Source organism: Coccomyxa subellipsoidea (assembly GCF_000258705.1).
Source record: "Coccomyxa subellipsoidea C-169, whole genome shotgun sequence".
In the NCBI taxonomy this organism is placed as follows: Eukaryota; Viridiplantae; Chlorophyta; class Trebouxiophyceae; family Coccomyxaceae; genus Coccomyxa; species Coccomyxa subellipsoidea.
Genome location: NW_005178024.1, coordinates 409,705 through 424,898, shown reverse-complemented (window position 1 = coordinate 424,898; position 15,194 = coordinate 409,705). Strand labels below are relative to the sequence as shown.

The following is a 15,194-nucleotide window of genomic DNA, read 5'->3' as shown; positions in this document are numbered from 1 at the left end:
GTTCGTAAGATTCTCTGCATATTGATGCCAATCGATTTGAAAGCGTTTTGGATAGCGAAGTGGCAGGGTACTTGCATTTGCAGACAACCTGACATCCTCCGGTGCTTTCAGGGCAATTGCAAGTTGATTACGTCTAGATTGCAGAAGGATGGCACTGTGCTGTTTGACTGTACTACAGAATCTGGTGTGATGCTCGGCCGTAAAGATCCCCAGGAAGTATTTCCATTACGATCTATAGCTTGCACCAGTCTCGATCTCCACAGCAAGAGGCAGTCACAACAGAACAACTCCCAGTCTTACTGTCAATGAGCAATAAGCCGCTAGCCGTTTACAGGCTCTTCTTGAGATCCATCAGAACAGGTGAAAGCCTCTTCTGATTGCTGACACTCCTGTTCTGCATCGCTTGCTTGATTTGACACTGAAGCTCACTGGGGCCCACTGCTGTTCCAGCTTTCAAGGGCGACGCTTTCATGCTCACCTCAGCAAAGCAAGAAGTGCGCGCTCGCTTCCAGGTGACAGATGCCCTCACTACTTCCAAGATGTGCCCATCAAGCATCCAGCAAACCACAGTGACACAGGCGTTCTATTCATGTCCGCATGATTCCCGTTGTGCCTGCGCTTGGTTGGGGCCAAAGCTCCTCATTGACATGATCAGCATTGCATGCACTCAATGGCCTGTCTGGTGTGTAGTCGGCTGCAGGCGTCACAGAGCCCAAGGAGATAGAGAAGCTCTGCGCAGAGGGGCGGGACGCAGCGCAGTTCCTGACACAGTACGTGGTGCAGGCGAAGCTGAATGACCGCGGCAATTTTGGTGCGCGCACACCTATAATGGTTGATGCAGGCATCATGGTACACGACCACCTGATTGTACTTGACTTGTAGCCAAGCCCATGATCTGGGCGAGGGACAGCTCCTCATGAACATCCTGTCGGGCATGGCCGTTTCGTCTTTTCAGATGACCATAGTGACCCTACCACAGCCCCGGCAAGATTCCCCTACTTGGTGGTCTAGAGTGGGCATGCTGTGCAGCACAGCTCTGGAAGGGGTCAAGCATGCTCTGCTCATCTGGTCGCCGCTTTACGGGGGGATAGCACGGTCTGATGATATTGCTGCACAGATCTGTATGGCTGAGGCTTGCAACATGTGTGCTTGTGCAGCCATGATTGTGGAGCCCCACCACACAGACACTGTGGCGGAGGAGGCGGCTCTGCGGCCCGACAAGCCTCTTTGAGCTGTTGCAAGCTTGGGGAGTGGCTCCGAGCCAGTCTGAGCTTGACATGTGATCTCTGCAACCTGGTAAGAACTGTCGCAGAGTGTCGACAGCACATGCTGCGAAAAGGTGACCTTGTGTGTCACCTTTGTTGACACTCAAAAAGGAGACCTTGGAACCGTGAACTAATCTGGATTGAACAGACCAAGCTTTCTTGCTGGCGTGCATGGCATCCAGCTGACCATTGCTCGAATGAATTTAGAGGCCGGATTTGGATTGAACTACTTTGAACAGTTCCACAACAGTCTTGCCGCAATGTTGTGTTTGCCCAATGTCTTTAAGGGCACCGTACTTTGCCTTCAAGGTACGATCTGTCAGAGTCTCAGACTGCCGGTTCCATATGACCTGTCATGGGCTGCTACATCATGTGACTCACTTCAAAGCCCTCAGGTCACCCAATTGAATATCCCTGCAACTGGGAGACACTGTGCCGCATCATATACTACAGTAGTATATATGCTGTATATATCGCAATCAATATATATTGATTGCGACTGCATTGTTGCATCAGCCTGAGTACGAGTATGCCATTCGAATTCGGCCACATGCACATTGTTGGTGTCGGAACTCATGCACATGGCAGTCCTTCCGTTGTTTAGAGACGTTGATGAATGACGTGCAAATGCTTAGCACGACTACATGACAAGGAAAGAAGCCCACACTTGCATGCAGATCGCCCACACTTGCATGGCATGCAGTAATGATGACAGGACGATGAGTCAGCAAATGGCTGCTTGAAATTTCCGAAAGCTCTTTGATCGGCGTCAGAACGCTTTGTACAGATACAAGGTATCTCTGTCTCAATGGATAGAAAAATGAAGAAGAAAAGCAAGAGAAAGAGCGCCGAAGATGCCGGTGCACAGCAGGACGGCAGCACTCCTGTCAAGGAGAGAAAGAGCAAGAAGAGGACTAAAGAGGTCACTGAGAGGTAATATCCCAATACGTTTGATTCTTTATTGTGGCTTGTCAGTTGTCAGACTGCTGCGTGGATCATTGGTAGAGTACCTGGTTGTTGATCTCAAGATCAACCCACCAGCCGAAGTCAATACCTATCCCTTCGGAGCTGGTCAGATATCACTCGATCAGAAAGAATAATATTTGGCATTTCTTTGCTATTAGTGCCGCTGCTCTTGACAGCCGGACGCTGCAGATTGGTGGACATCTATTTGCAGTTCGGACCAGTGCAGTGCAGAGCCCCTTTCCTATACAATCTTGAATTAAAAAGCTTGCTGCGCATGCTACAATATTGAGTTGTGGGGAACGCACAGTGCACCGGTGGAGCAGGAAAGTAAGAGACAGAGGAGGCCTTCAACTCTCTCCATAGCCGTGGCAGCTTCAGTGATCGACAATGTCCAATCCGCAGAGCTGGCGACACTTGTTGCGGGGCAGATCGCGCGCACGGCAGCCATCTTCAATGTGGATGAAGTTATGGTCATCGATGAGTCACCCGGTCCCAAGTGAGCCCCCGCCTCGTCATTGTTTTTCTGCCTCTCCAGGGCTCTGCAACCTGATCGTCTGTCCACTAGTCAGCAGAGATTACCACTTCCGCTTTTACTCAGCAATGTATGCTGTGGCTTACTCGACGACCCGACCAGTGGTCAAAGTGCTGATGATATCTGTGTTGGCTGTAGTGGACGTGTGGGCAAGGGAGCGGCCTTCCTTGCGCGCGTGCTACAGTTTATGGAGACACCGCAGTACCTGCGCAAGTGAGCTCTGCCTGCTGCTGACCCTCAGAATTGCTTCTGTCCTTTGTCTTGCCTTCTGATCCACTGAATGCTGCCTCAAAGTATTGCATGGAACAAATCCGTGGACCTGGCCTTTTCAGAGGAGCAGGACTGCCTTTTTGTGCGATCCAGAGAAAGCAGAGCTGCCTGGAGCATCTGCTGGAGGTATCAAGGGATGCCACATAGTAAAGTAAGGGGAGCAGCCGAGATGGACTCCTACATGCAGATACTGTCACGCTGCAACAAGCAGAGCAGTATTTCGTTCCCAGGGCATGCTGGAGCAGTCGACCCATCGCTCAGCATCACACTTAGGGGTCTGGGGCCCGGCGTTTGTGGTAAAATGGTAGAGTGCCACGCGGCGTTACATTCAGAGGGGGTGTAAAGGGGTTGCTAAAGGGTAGCGCGCGCATCTTGCAGGGCGCTGTGCCCGATGCACCGGGACCTGCGGCTGGCCGGGCAGCTGCCGCCGCTGGACGCGCCCCACCACATGCGCGCATCCGAGTGGCGCCCCTTTCGCGAAGGAGTTGTCGTGCGGTCAGCGGTAGGGGCTGGTTCTCTGCTGGACGTCGGCCTTGACAAGGTGAGTCATTTTCTCGTGATCCTCGCCGGCACTCATAACTGAATCACTCCTCTTTGCAATGCCTCACATAGCGCTAATGGGAGGAGGATCATCATCATCATCATCATCATCATCATCATCATCATCATCATCATCATCATCATCATCATCATCATCATCATCATCATCATCATCATCATCATCATCATCATCATCATCATCATCATCATCATCATCATCATCATCATCATCATCATCATCATCATGTTTTTTGCCAGTGTTACGTACCTCAGAGGCTCCTGGGGGGCACTGTGACCATCTGCTCAGCAGTCATGCTCCCCAGCACATGGGAGATGACTGCAGCAAGTAGAAATGTCAGTTCCTTCAGCACATGACACACTGCAGAAAGCGAGGTGTCAATCGCAATTGTGAACATGCTGCCAGCCTAGCTGAAACGCAGATTGCATATGACTTTCCTTTTATTTGCTGCATCGGCACAATCTGTGCCACCAAGTGGCAGAGGAAAGAACCTTATACCAGGATGACTGTTTTGGAGGCACTGCTCTGGTCTGAAGGAGCAGCTGAAGAGCGGACATTGTGTGCAGGTTGCTTTCGTGCCAGAGGCGCTGAAGCAGTCGGTGCGAGTGACTGTGGAGATGGGGGAGCAGCCGCGGCCGCACAGGGTCGAGGGGGGACCCCTGGGAAAGGGTGTTGACACGCTGGAGGGCAGCGTTGTATTGCCCTCAGACCCCCGAGCCGAATCTGGCACGTACTGGGGATACACAGTGAGAATCGCCTCGGGCCTCTCTGCTGTCTTCTCAGAATGCCCATACCAGGTATCTGCACCTCACTTGCTGCTGTGGTGAAGACTTTGAGCTACTCATCCTCTGTCCTGTTAAGGAATCCTTGCACATAAAAATCTCAGCAGACCAGCTGCTCATATTGAAGTTGACTACATTTGCATGAGCTCATCTTTTGGTATTGTGTCACCTTCTGTACAAAGCCTATGTGAGGTCTACTTTGATTTCATCATTGGAAAAGTTAAGAAGCATCATGGTGCTGCAAGCATGAAGCAGCAGAGGCTAGGACACCACTGCAAAGCTTCTCTGCTGTAGTTTAAAACAGCGCTCTGTGGGTGCTGCAGGAAGGGTATGACTTGAAGGTGGGCACCTCAGAGCGCGGCAGTGTCCAGTCAGCGGCCGAGCTGGAGCTGCCGCCACATCAGCATGCACTCATTGCATTTGGGGGGCCTCAGGGACTGGAGGAGTGCCTCAAGAAAGACCCAGGGAAGGCGGCGGGAGATGCGGAAGAGCTGTTTGACTTGTGGCTGAACACATGCCCTGGCCAGGGCAGCAGGACAATACGGACCGAAGAAGCCCTGCTCATATCGCTTGCCTACTTCCAGCCTGCGCTGCAGTCAGCTCAAAATGCAGATGCAGGAGGAGATGCAAGTTTGAAACAATAGATTTGAGCAAAGAGCAACGTTAGGAGTGTGTTATTGGATTTCATTATTGACTGCGGCATTCACTATGCATGTAAAGGATACCGTAGCAGCGTTTCAGCAGAGCACACTGTACACACATGCACATCAATCTTGAGGCAAGCACATGCAAACGGAAAGGCGCGCATCCGCCACAATACTGGAGTATGGAATTGGGATGTTCGTTGGTTCATTGAGGATACAAGCACGGCTGACTGTGCTTATTAGTACGCCCAATACTACAGAGTCCAACGCTGCGGTGGCTGACAGGTTACCTGTACCACCGCCTGAACTGGTTCCCCATGTACCAGAACAGCACCTGTGGCTTGAGCCCCCACATGCATTACTTTTGTTATTGCAATATTAATGTCCATTCGCCATTCAGTAAATATTGACCGCAAGATATCAAGCTTTTCCTGTAGCTTTGCTCTGAGTCTGTGAAAGTGACACGATATTGTACAATATCATCAGCATAAAATAGAATCCAGCAGGTCTCGCTCTGGGTTGGTCTCTTGCACTCGGTGAGGTGCCCATCAAGACTATAACCAACATCAATGCCCAGGTGGCGGACCCTGTGCTCAATGCGCCTACATATGCTATCCAAAAACAGCATGGGTGCATTAACATCACCCTGCTTGAATCCTGTGGAGACTTCAAACCAACTCTGGCTGCCATTATGGTCTATTTGCATGGCACACTCTGTATCCTCATGCAAGTCCCTCGGGAGGCCCACCAGTTTGGCAGGAGCTCCCCGCTGCTGCAGCACACACCATGCTAGATCTCTGTCCACAGAGTCATATGCTTTACTCAAAGTCAATGAAGCACAAATTGGTATCATTGGCTCAAATGTGATTCAGTTGGTCTCATAAATTTTGGTGGCAACGCCTTCCAAACACGCACAGCCTTTTGTCTGCGTTGAGTATCGTTAGGAATCTGGCCATATTTCTGGTCCTCATGGGACGTGTGTGCATGTCTGCTTCATACTCACACATTGCAAGTGGCAACCTCTTTTGCTGCACTACTCTCCTCGGCAGTGGTAAGAGGAACTTCCAGAGATGACTTAGGCTTCTCCGGCAGAGCAATCAAGATCACAAACCCAATCACCCTCACAATAAAACCAATGCCCAGGGCCGGTAGCAGATTTGTTGCAAAGGACCCGGCCAACTGTGCAAGAAGAATATAAGCATCCGCCTTCAGGCACTCTGCGCTGGCACATTCTGCCTTTGGAACTCCTGAGGGCAGAAACAGCCCCTTAATCCCCTTTAAAACTGTTTCGAATGCTTCGAAACGCAGGCACATGAACATATTTATATAAACTAGAACGCAGACATGTAAAGGCCATTGCTAGTGCTGCATGCTTCCGTATTACTGATCATGTGAATAGAAATAAGTATCTCACCTTCTGTGCTTGCCAGGAGTATCAAAATGAAGGCGTAGATAGAGTAGGACAAGAAGTATGGCAGGATTAAAAGCTGATCTTGGCGCAACCCCACGATTCTTTTGGCCAAAAGGACGTAACCAGAAGGTTGTCCACATCAGGTCGGCCACCGCGTGTTGCAAACAGCACGCCCCGGGTGATGGCCCACTCTGAACAAATAAGCAAAGCCGCTAGAATGGCATAAAAAGTCCAGAGTGCCGCATCGTACACGAGCACGGGAACGAGAAGAGCCTTCAGGCTTGTTAGCAGAGAAATCGAACGGTAGGAAATAGCGGCCGTGGTGCCTGCAGCCCATGAACCGTGAGGATTTCGCCCCAAAAGCTCAGCTGGAGTGTGTATCTTCGACATTGCTAGGAGCATTGCACAGCCAAGTATTAATAGAGGATGTTTCCGGGTCTTACCAGCGATAAAGAAAAGAATAGCATACGTAACAGCGATACCGAAGGAGGAGAGTATGGAGAAGAAAATGGCGCCTTGGGAAGTTGAAATTATCCACGGTGGGCAAGAGTGTGGTGAAGACATTGAAGATGCCAATTTGTTCGATGCTTTGTTACCTCGTTATATGAAGGGAGAAATGTTCCTGAGACCAAGAATTGCTTTGTGACAGACGAGCGACCCCTCCTGAACATCCACGCAGCATCCGGCGTTCCCTTGAGTGGATCTATCATTACTCATAAAATCAACTCTTTCAAATTAAGAGAAATGTAGTTGCCAAAATCAGCAACTTGTCAAAGATGGGGCAGCTGTTGTCGATAAGTGCATGTTAACAGAATTTGAATGTACGCATGGGCTTGGTCTGTGCAATTGTTGTTGGCCAACCATAGTGCTTGTGAACATGGACAAGCGGTGAGCTACACTATTCTCTGGGGAAGGGTCAACCGGTGGAGGTTGCAGGATTTTCACCCTCAACTAGGACATTGTCTTTACAGGGAGGCCCATCAACAGCAGAAAAGGCGTGCAACTGTCCTATCATGCCATTCATACAAACGCCATGCTCATCTAGAGACCCCGTCGATGTTGCTGCGCAGTCAGACTGATTTGCTTCTCAAAGCCTTGGGAACACCTGGACTGAACCGTGGTGCGATTGCCAGCACTGTCTGCCAGCATCTAGGTTTACTGCTTTTCAGAAGATTTCTCTTTTCCATCCTTTTCCTTCTCTTCTTCCTCATCCTCATCTTCTGAGCCGCTCTCCTCAGTCCCACTGTCCTCGCTGTCCCAGTCACCTATTGAGAAATCATGAGGAACCGATCAAGGCATGCACCACAGCATAGCAACCGCTGCAGCAGCTGCAGCAGCTCAGCCATGAAAGTGCCGGTGCAGACTCATCGATTATGAATGTTGCCATGAAACACACTCCACGCTTAAACTACATCCGGAAAAGAGAGATGCAAGACATAAAGGCAATGCGAGCGCCAAAAAGCTGCCTCGCAGCGCTAGTGCCACACAAGACATACATGATATGGTCAATTACTGCGCCTGCCGCCATGCACCCAGAGCAAGCCAAGAACAAATGATTGGGCTGCAGCGGCAATCAACGGGGAACAGGAAACAAGCCCACGAAACAGCGCAGGTCATGAGTTACAATAAGGATGTGCATGTATGTGCGTGCATGTGCCGGCGGCCCACCTTCCTCTTCATCGTCCTCGTCATCCTCGTCCTCGTTGTCGCCCCGTTCGTCGGCGTTGTCATCCCTGGCCGCCTCGTCTCCCGAGGCGTGCTCTCCGCGCGCGTCACTCTTCCCCTTCCCGCCGCGGCCCTCCTTCTCGGCGCGCGTCTGCTCCGCCACGCGCAGCTTGAACGCCACCGACCGATCGCACCCCGCCCAGCTGTCTGCAAGCGCACGCACCACCACATGGCTGAGAATCTGTTCATGGGACTTGTGTGGAGAACATGTGCCAAGCGTCTGACAGCCTGGGCTTTGTTGAGGAGGCTTGAAGACTTGAGAGACATTTTCTGAAGTTCAGCAGGTGCTCTACTCTGATCTGTATGCAGACAAGAAGGGCTTGTTTGTGAGAAACTTCACTAACATAGCCACTGCTGCCATTGTGCCACGCAGAATCGAGAGAAAAATCAGCTTTTGTCCAGGCTTCGTAATTATCAAAACATGAGAAGCCCTTCACAGGTGCATGTGCACACCCGACACGCAGAAGAGAGTGAGGTCGTATTTGCCGGGCTTGGGCGCTCGGAACTTGACCTCCACCAGCTGCCCCTGCGGCGCAGCCGCCGCTGACTCAGCCGCACGCGCAGCTTCCTCTCCCTTCTCGGCAGCCGCCGCGCTGCTGCCATTGGCCGTCATCGGCACCTCCCCTGCCTCCTTCTTCCCACTGCATCAGCACGTGAACAGTTGATCAAGTTGCGGTTTTGAGCAAGTCATAGTGCAGATGCCTGCACAGGCGCAGGGGAGAGGTATGCTAAGGATATTCCGGACACAAGGAAGAATTTGCCCTGCCACAGAAGGGTTCACCCCAAGAGCATACAGCACAACGAAAGACATCCTAAAAGTCAGGGGCGCAAATTCTCCAGCAATTACAGGCTCCACGACGGCTCTTGCCACCTGGGGTTTGACGCAGACCCCAAAAGGTGTGCGCGTCACATCAAGATTTAAATGCAAATACAGATGAAATTTCTCTATGTGGGTTCAGGAATCACCTCTGGCGGCCGCCTTCGCCCCCGGTGAGCAGCAGCGGCTGTTTGGCACGCTGCGCTGTGCATTGCGTCAGCCCGGCAGCCTCCGCTTCCACAAGCGCCGTTTCAGCGCGAGTGTAGACGGTGTTGGTCACCGGGTCTGCCACGATGAAGTTCCACTTCTCCGGCTTGGGGTAGGGGTACAGCGGCGCGTACGCCAGCACCGAGGTCCCCTTGGGGGGCTGCGTATCTGCAAGCATACAGAATCCGCTGTTTAGGAGGGCTGCTAAAAAAGTGGCTTTAAAAAGTCTGAATAGAAGGCTGTGCAAAAACAGACCGGAGCGTGAGAGTGCTGCTGCAGAAAAATTGGCCACCAAAAACGCGGCAATGAAAGTATGTGTAGATTGCAGATCAGAGTGTCAAGCGTCTGCCGCAATGTGTTTGTTCTGGACTGTCTTTGATATAAAGCTGTCGACATGTGACAGTGTTGTGAAATCTTCTAAGTAGTTTGCTGCGTCAGCATGCACGCCCTGAACTGGTCTAAGCACTTGTCATTGCGATCAGGATGGTAATGTTTCCCTGAAAAACTCTAGATGGAGCCTTGAGCAGTGCTTGCTTCCTTGGAATTCTCAAGAACGCAGGGTCTTCCACTTTTGAAAGTGGCATAGGCGGTGCTGAGGAGGAATGGCATACCTGGAGATGCATGGGAAGGCCGTGAGAGCACCACGCGCACAGAGCAGGTGACAATATCAGTCTCCACAATCTGCGTCCCATCCGCCTCCCCTTCCACCTGCCACCCAACTCAGACACCTCAGCTCACAGTGTCCAAGTATTTTGTGAAGCCTCTGAGCACACATGCCTAACCATGATGGCAGGGACATCGTGGTGCTACATGGGTGAAGACACTGCAGATCCCTTCCATCATCTACAAGCAACTGGAGAGACATTGTTCTGGTGAGAATGCAGAGAACAGTTCAGTCCTACCTGTAGCTGCACATCTGTCAATGTGACAGTCGGCAGTGACAGCAGTGACGTGGCAGCCTCCTCCGCCTGCTGCTTCGTCAGACCTGCAGAGTTGTGCACCCATCAGTCTCGCATCCTGAAGACTCACAGTATTAAAGAACGCCACCTTGAAGGATATGTGACAAACAGGAAGGCCTGCAAGGTACCCTGGCCAATGCAATACATTTTGTGAGAGACCTTTCAGGCGACAGACTAAGTGCACCTACTCAGTAAAGCAAGTAGAGATCTCTATCACGGTCATGCACGATACCTGAGGAAGGCATCGACAAGATGAGAACATAGCCATGATGAAAGCGGGGCCTCACCAGAGGTGACGAAGAGCTCCAGGCGCTCCTCAGGGTCCATGGCTGCGAGCTCTGCCAGGCTGCGCATCTTCTTGCGGCCCAGCTTCTTCAGCACGTCGTAGTCGAAGTGCGGCAGCTGCAGCAGGACACTTGTGTCCGCGCCACCCTGCAGTGCAGCACAGCCGCAGCGCATCTCAGACACACTCGTGGACATGGGATGATGTCTTGTGACATTGCAGAACCTTACTGTAAGTCTCTGTTGAACCGGAAAGACATGCCCTCAATCTGACATGTGATGCCGGGAATTGCAGTTGGGCGCCATTATATTTAAAGACGGGGCGGGGCCTTCACTCATCATTGTTGGCATGAGGCTTAGAGACACAACAAAAGTACTGCACCGTGGAGAATGATGAATTTTGCTTGCAGGCACCAGCGTCGTCATACAAGATTGGCCTTCCCCATGAGCTACAGCCAAGACACCCCAGTTTGATAGGCTGCCATGCCCACGCTGCTGCGACTAACCTACTCAACATGGACTGGGAAAGGCGTGCTTTACAGTGGGGGAGCTACTCCTTGTGAGCAATAATTGATGCGAGAGGAGAGAGGACAAGGTAATCACCTTGGCGCCGCCCTGGCTGAGGGATTTGCGCGCAACGATGCTCATGGCCTGCGTGATGCACTGCGCCATCTCCAGGCACCCCACCGTCGGCGACAGCCACCCGTACCCCTGCGGCGGCCGCGCCAGATTCGCGATGTTTATCATCTCCTCCAGGAACTGGGGCGACTGCACGCAACAAACACACCACGTGTTAGCTCTTCTCTGCACTGCCGTACTTTGGGCATCTCCAAGCTGCATTACAAGCTTGGGGGATCCTAAGAAAAATCTGCCGATGGATCCCCGCTCTGCACCTAACCACTTCTGACATAGTACAAATCCGCATTGGGCACGTGCTTATTAAAGGGTCATATGAATGATAATGCACATGAAATGAGTTGCTGTCCACCTTTGTTCATGTCCTGCACATATCCGCTCTGTGGGGTTTCATGGCCAGCACGCCATGGATTCCAGGGGACTAGTTTCCAGTGAACGTGGCCAAAAGAGCCAGGTACTCACAGGACACCAAGGAAGGGCCTGGTGTGCATGCACTGGCACAACGAGAGGTCGGTCAGCTGTCTGCATGGCAATCAAAGAATACAATATGTCCTGAAGGACTGTTCTGACTGTGGTGTGGGGTATCAGGCGCTGAAGGTCTGTGAATCCACGTGCAAAATAAGAACGGTTGCCCTCCCTCGTGATACAGCGCACAACAGGCAGATTTCGTCTAAGACTCTTGAACGACTTTGCAGGACAGGTGAGTCCTGTCATGCGTTATGATGTCCAGCGGAATCTCGCTCTCAAGGAGTTTAAAAGCCACCGTGAACAGGAATCAGTAACACAAGTGGTACTAAATTCCCATGCAACGGTGCGGCAAAATGCCTAGAGGCACCACAGAGCACCACAAATGGACTTAATTTCTGCCATCCCACCCTCCCTGCTCCCTCACACCCTCCCTGCTCCCTCAAGGGCAGAAAGACTGAAAAAAAGTCTAAAATCTGTTCACAGATCATTATTACTGCGGGATATGTTGGCAGACACCCTGCGCACGGTAGCGCACCTTTTTGAGGACGTATTTCATGTCGTTGGCGAAGATGGGTGGCACGGGCGCGCGAGAGAGATGCGCCAGCAGCAGCATGTTGCACTTCACAATGGACGGCTTGCGCTTCCAGAACTGCGGCTTCTCCTGTTTTGCCAGCATGCCACACAGCTCAGACCAGGCTCACACTTGCCACTTTGCCGCAGCACACTTCCAAGTGAATGTCAGCAAATGGCCAACTCCCCGCTATACTCTCAACATGTCATCCAAGATCTGCACAAAAAATCCTGTGCATCTACTGCCGTACTTTTGGAAGTGAGCCCTCTGCCTCAGGAAAGGCGCCTCACAATCGCATGTCCGGTCTCCAACGTCTCTAACAATTGTCTCATCAGGCAAGTATGGACAGCTGTGCAGTCTCTGTATTGCAATCCCCCACAGCTGCACTCACACGGCAAGGCTCATGGAAGTTTCAGAGTCAGCACTCCTCCAACAGCCTGAGCGCACCTTGAGGTCTGGGTGCACGCGCAGCATGGTGCGGCGCAGCGTCTCGAGGCCCTCGGCCTGGTCGGAGGGCGTGGGCAGCATGATGAACTCGTACGCAAACACCAGCGTGTCCAGCACGCGCGCCAGCCCCTGAGACTCCTTCACCGCAAACTTCGACCTGGGCGCAAAACGCAAGTGTCTCAATCAGGAGAATTGACTCGGTAGAAACGAAGGAGCTGAATGGGAGCGTTGCGTAGTGTAGCAAGGGAAGGCCACTGAAAGGAGATTGTCAGAGATCAGCCACAGGGAAGATTGCCAGACTCTTTGCCAAGCTCTTTCTTCATAAAAGCATAACAATATACGGGGACAGTCCAACAATGATAGGCTGCTGTGTTGTGCTTCAGCGTATCACTTGGCTGGAGAGCATGCAGTTACTTGTGGAAGGCCAATTCAGGCAACAGCATATGATGCACTGGGGTATGCTTCAAACATCCGTGCCTGCTTTGGGGTCTGCTTGCACATCTTCAAACAGTCAAATTTGAGTGGCTGCTTCAGTACTGGTGGCTGCTCAGAATGCCTTTGTTGAAGGCAGCAAGCAAATCTTAAGCAGCTGCGGGATGTGTACAACATCTTAAAAGAAGACATCTGCCAGTGTAGCCCGGCACGCCCCTCTATTCCAGCCTCCAGCCTCACCTGAGGAAGATCTCCAGCGTCTCGGTGGCCACATTGTTGGGCCCCATGTACTTGTTGGAGCGCAGCAGGTAGCAGGCGGCCACTATCAGCGGCAGCAGGATGCAGATGCCGATCAGGGAGATCAAAATCACAGGCGCAGCGTGCTTGTCGCGCGAAAATATCCACTCTGGCAGCGCCACGCCCATGTTGAGGGCCTGGGGCCCGTCTGGGTGCCCGTACTTCTCATAGTTCTCCCGCGCCGTGTCGTCTGCAGTGATAAGCAGACAGCGTCATGCAGAGCTGATGATGCCTCTGTTTGGGTATTATGCACAGCTGCAAATCTACAGCATCAGCGTTGGGAGAGGTCTTGAGAACTTGAGTGAATGGCTTCACTGGCGTGGGTGCAAGCAGGACTGTTATCCACTGAGAGGTATGCAGCGCGCACCTGTCAGCGCCTTGTAAGCCTTTGTGATGGACTCGGCAAAGTAGGTGGCAGCTGCAGGGTCCGGGTTCTTGTCGGGGTGGAATATGAGCGACAGCTGCCTGTACGCCTTCTTTACCTCTTTCTCTGTTGCCCCTCTGTCGATCTGCACAACACTAACTTACTGAGGGCCAGCCAATCCTGTTTGCACCTCTTCAATTCGTGTCTCCATCAGAATATGTATATGTATAGTATGCATAGATGGGGGTTGCCACACTTGCTGGGTGATATGTGGAAAGGTAGATTCGCTGAAATACCAATTGGCAGAGTCAGGGCTGTCGGCACTCACCTTGAGAATTTCAAAGGGATCAAAAGGCACTAGGTCGGCACTTTGGGTCTGCACGTAGACCACCAGGGCAACCCACACCAACCATCCAACAGCCAGCAGCACATTCTCGACTGTGAAGAATCTCCCCGCAAACCTGCTGATCGCCGACGTCTTCTTCTGTTGGACGCAACGAAAAAATTTCAGGTCTCTACTACTTGCCAGCACGGAGGTTTACACTAAGAACACCCAACAGAGGCGCAGGCACCCAGATCAGGACTCTCTACCACGAAAATTCTCAATGTGGGCGTACACAAAGCATGCATCGAGATGTAGCAGGTGCGAACTACTCGAACGTCTTCATAGACACCTTGAAAGACTGTCATCTTGTGCAGGCACCTTGATCGAGACTTTCTAGAGGGACTTACCGATTCCCACGGTTTCACAACCTCGTCAGGCGCAGCTGCCACGCAGAGCTTGTATACAGTGAACGGTATGAGAAAAAGAGAGAATACCGAAAGGACAAACACAGCAAAGAGTGGCGAGCTGCCTGCCTGCTCCTCCATGGAATACTATCAAGTTTCCAGAGCAAATCTGATCATGCGTTCAATGAGAGAAGTGACGAGGATTCAACATCTCAGCTTCATAGGTGTTTCTTCTGCCCCAAAATCTGGGACTGCATGAACGCACCCAAGACTCCCCATTTTCCAGCGCCATTTCCCTAGCCACAATAGGCAACACCAGGAGGAGCACACAAAACACTCGACGCACTGCTGAAGCCATCTCGATAATTTGCACATCATGCATCTTCGATTCAGGTTAAATAACAGTCAAGTGAAAAACGCATGTTGTGCAGTGAGAATCCTTCTGAGTGCTGGAGTGTGACCACTTTATGGGCACGCGTACCCACACTTATTTACTTGACTTGGCGTGTACTAATATCTCTAGATCTCAAGAGTGTCAGTAAAATATAGCTTACATTGGTGGTCTTGAAAATTCAGCTCATTCAGTCCTGTAGGGATCGTATTGTTAGAACCATCAGCTTGAGAACACGCTTGTGGGCACTATTGCGCGGCATCATGCAATCAAATACTAGCTATATCGTGCCGTGATCTTCTCGTTCAAGTCAAGATCTCAACAGGGCAAAAGCTACATCAAACAGAAATCCGCGGATGTAGTCTAACATCAGACTTGGGTTTTGGTGCCTGGCACAAGAAAGGCACCGTGGGTGCTCAGTATAGGAAGCTACATCATAT

The 15,194-nt window shown here is 51.6% G+C and overlaps 3 protein-coding genes across 3 annotated transcripts; 2 read left to right on the top strand and 1 right to left on the bottom strand.

Annotated features, from left to right (window-relative positions):
* The first annotated feature begins 56 nt into the window (after positions 1–56).
* On the top strand, positions 57–1,785 carry COCSUDRAFT_34269 (hypothetical protein). The gene is made up of 4 exons (XM_005643809.1): positions 57–360; positions 451–512; positions 691–811; positions 1,158–1,785. Exons 1-4 carry the CDS (start codon positions 306–308, stop codon positions 1,229–1,231), a joined length of 312 nt encoding a protein of 103 aa, XP_005643866.1. The 5' UTR covers positions 57–305; the 3' UTR covers positions 1,232–1,785.
* A 787-nt stretch (positions 1,786–2,572) lies between these two features.
* Positions 2,573–5,018, top strand: COCSUDRAFT_19560 (DUF171-domain-containing protein; the record flags this gene model as incomplete). The annotated part of the gene is made up of 5 exons (XM_005643808.1): positions 2,573–2,712; positions 2,875–2,976; positions 3,412–3,574; positions 4,159–4,389; positions 4,698–5,018. Coding segments are annotated over 5 exons (957 nt in total), but the record flags the coding sequence as incomplete, so codon positions are not given.
* A 2,362-nt stretch (positions 5,019–7,380) lies between these two features.
* Positions 7,381–14,597, bottom strand: COCSUDRAFT_48909 (hypothetical protein). Its single transcript, XM_005643807.1, has 14 exons — positions 14,367–14,597; positions 13,963–14,118; positions 13,638–13,779; positions 13,214–13,460; positions 12,542–12,698; positions 12,059–12,184; positions 11,023–11,187; positions 10,425–10,569; positions 10,081–10,163; positions 9,790–9,886; positions 9,121–9,346; positions 8,608–8,795; positions 8,098–8,301; positions 7,381–7,694 (listed from the first exon to the last, which is right to left on the bottom strand). Exons 1-14 carry the CDS (start codon positions 14,502–14,504, stop codon positions 7,585–7,587), a joined length of 2,184 nt encoding a protein of 727 aa, XP_005643864.1. The 5' UTR covers positions 14,505–14,597; the 3' UTR covers positions 7,381–7,584.
* Between the last annotated feature and the right edge of the window lie 597 nt (positions 14,598–15,194).

What these genes read in the sequence shown, in the direction of transcription:
- COCSUDRAFT_34269 (XM_005643809.1), top strand. Translation starts at nt 306, where the DNA reads ATGAGCAATAAGCCGCTAGCCGTTTACAGGCTCTTCTTGAGATCCATC. An exon ending in CTTGAGATCCATCAGAACAG is followed by an intron (nt 361 to 450) that starts GTGAAAGCCTCT and finishes CTGCTGTTCCAG; the next exon opens with CTTTCAAGGGCGACGCTTTC. An exon ending in AAGTGCGCGCTCGCTTCCAG is followed by an intron (nt 513 to 690) that starts GTGACAGATGCC and finishes TCTGGTGTGTAG; the next exon opens with TCGGCTGCAGGCGTCACAGA.
- COCSUDRAFT_48909 (XM_005643807.1), bottom strand. Translation starts at nt 14,504, where the DNA reads ATGGAGGAGCAGGCAGGCAGCTCGCCACTCTTTGCTGTGTTTGTCCTT. An exon ending in TGACAGATGTGCAGCTACAG is followed by an intron (nt 9,887 to 10,080) that starts GTAGGACTGAAC and finishes GTTGGGTGGCAG; the next exon opens with GTGGAAGGGGAGGCGGATGG. An exon ending in GGCGAAGGCGGCCGCCAGAG is followed by an intron (nt 8,796 to 9,120) that starts GTGATTCCTGAA and finishes GTGCTGATGCAG; the next exon opens with TGGGAAGAAGGAGGCAGGGG.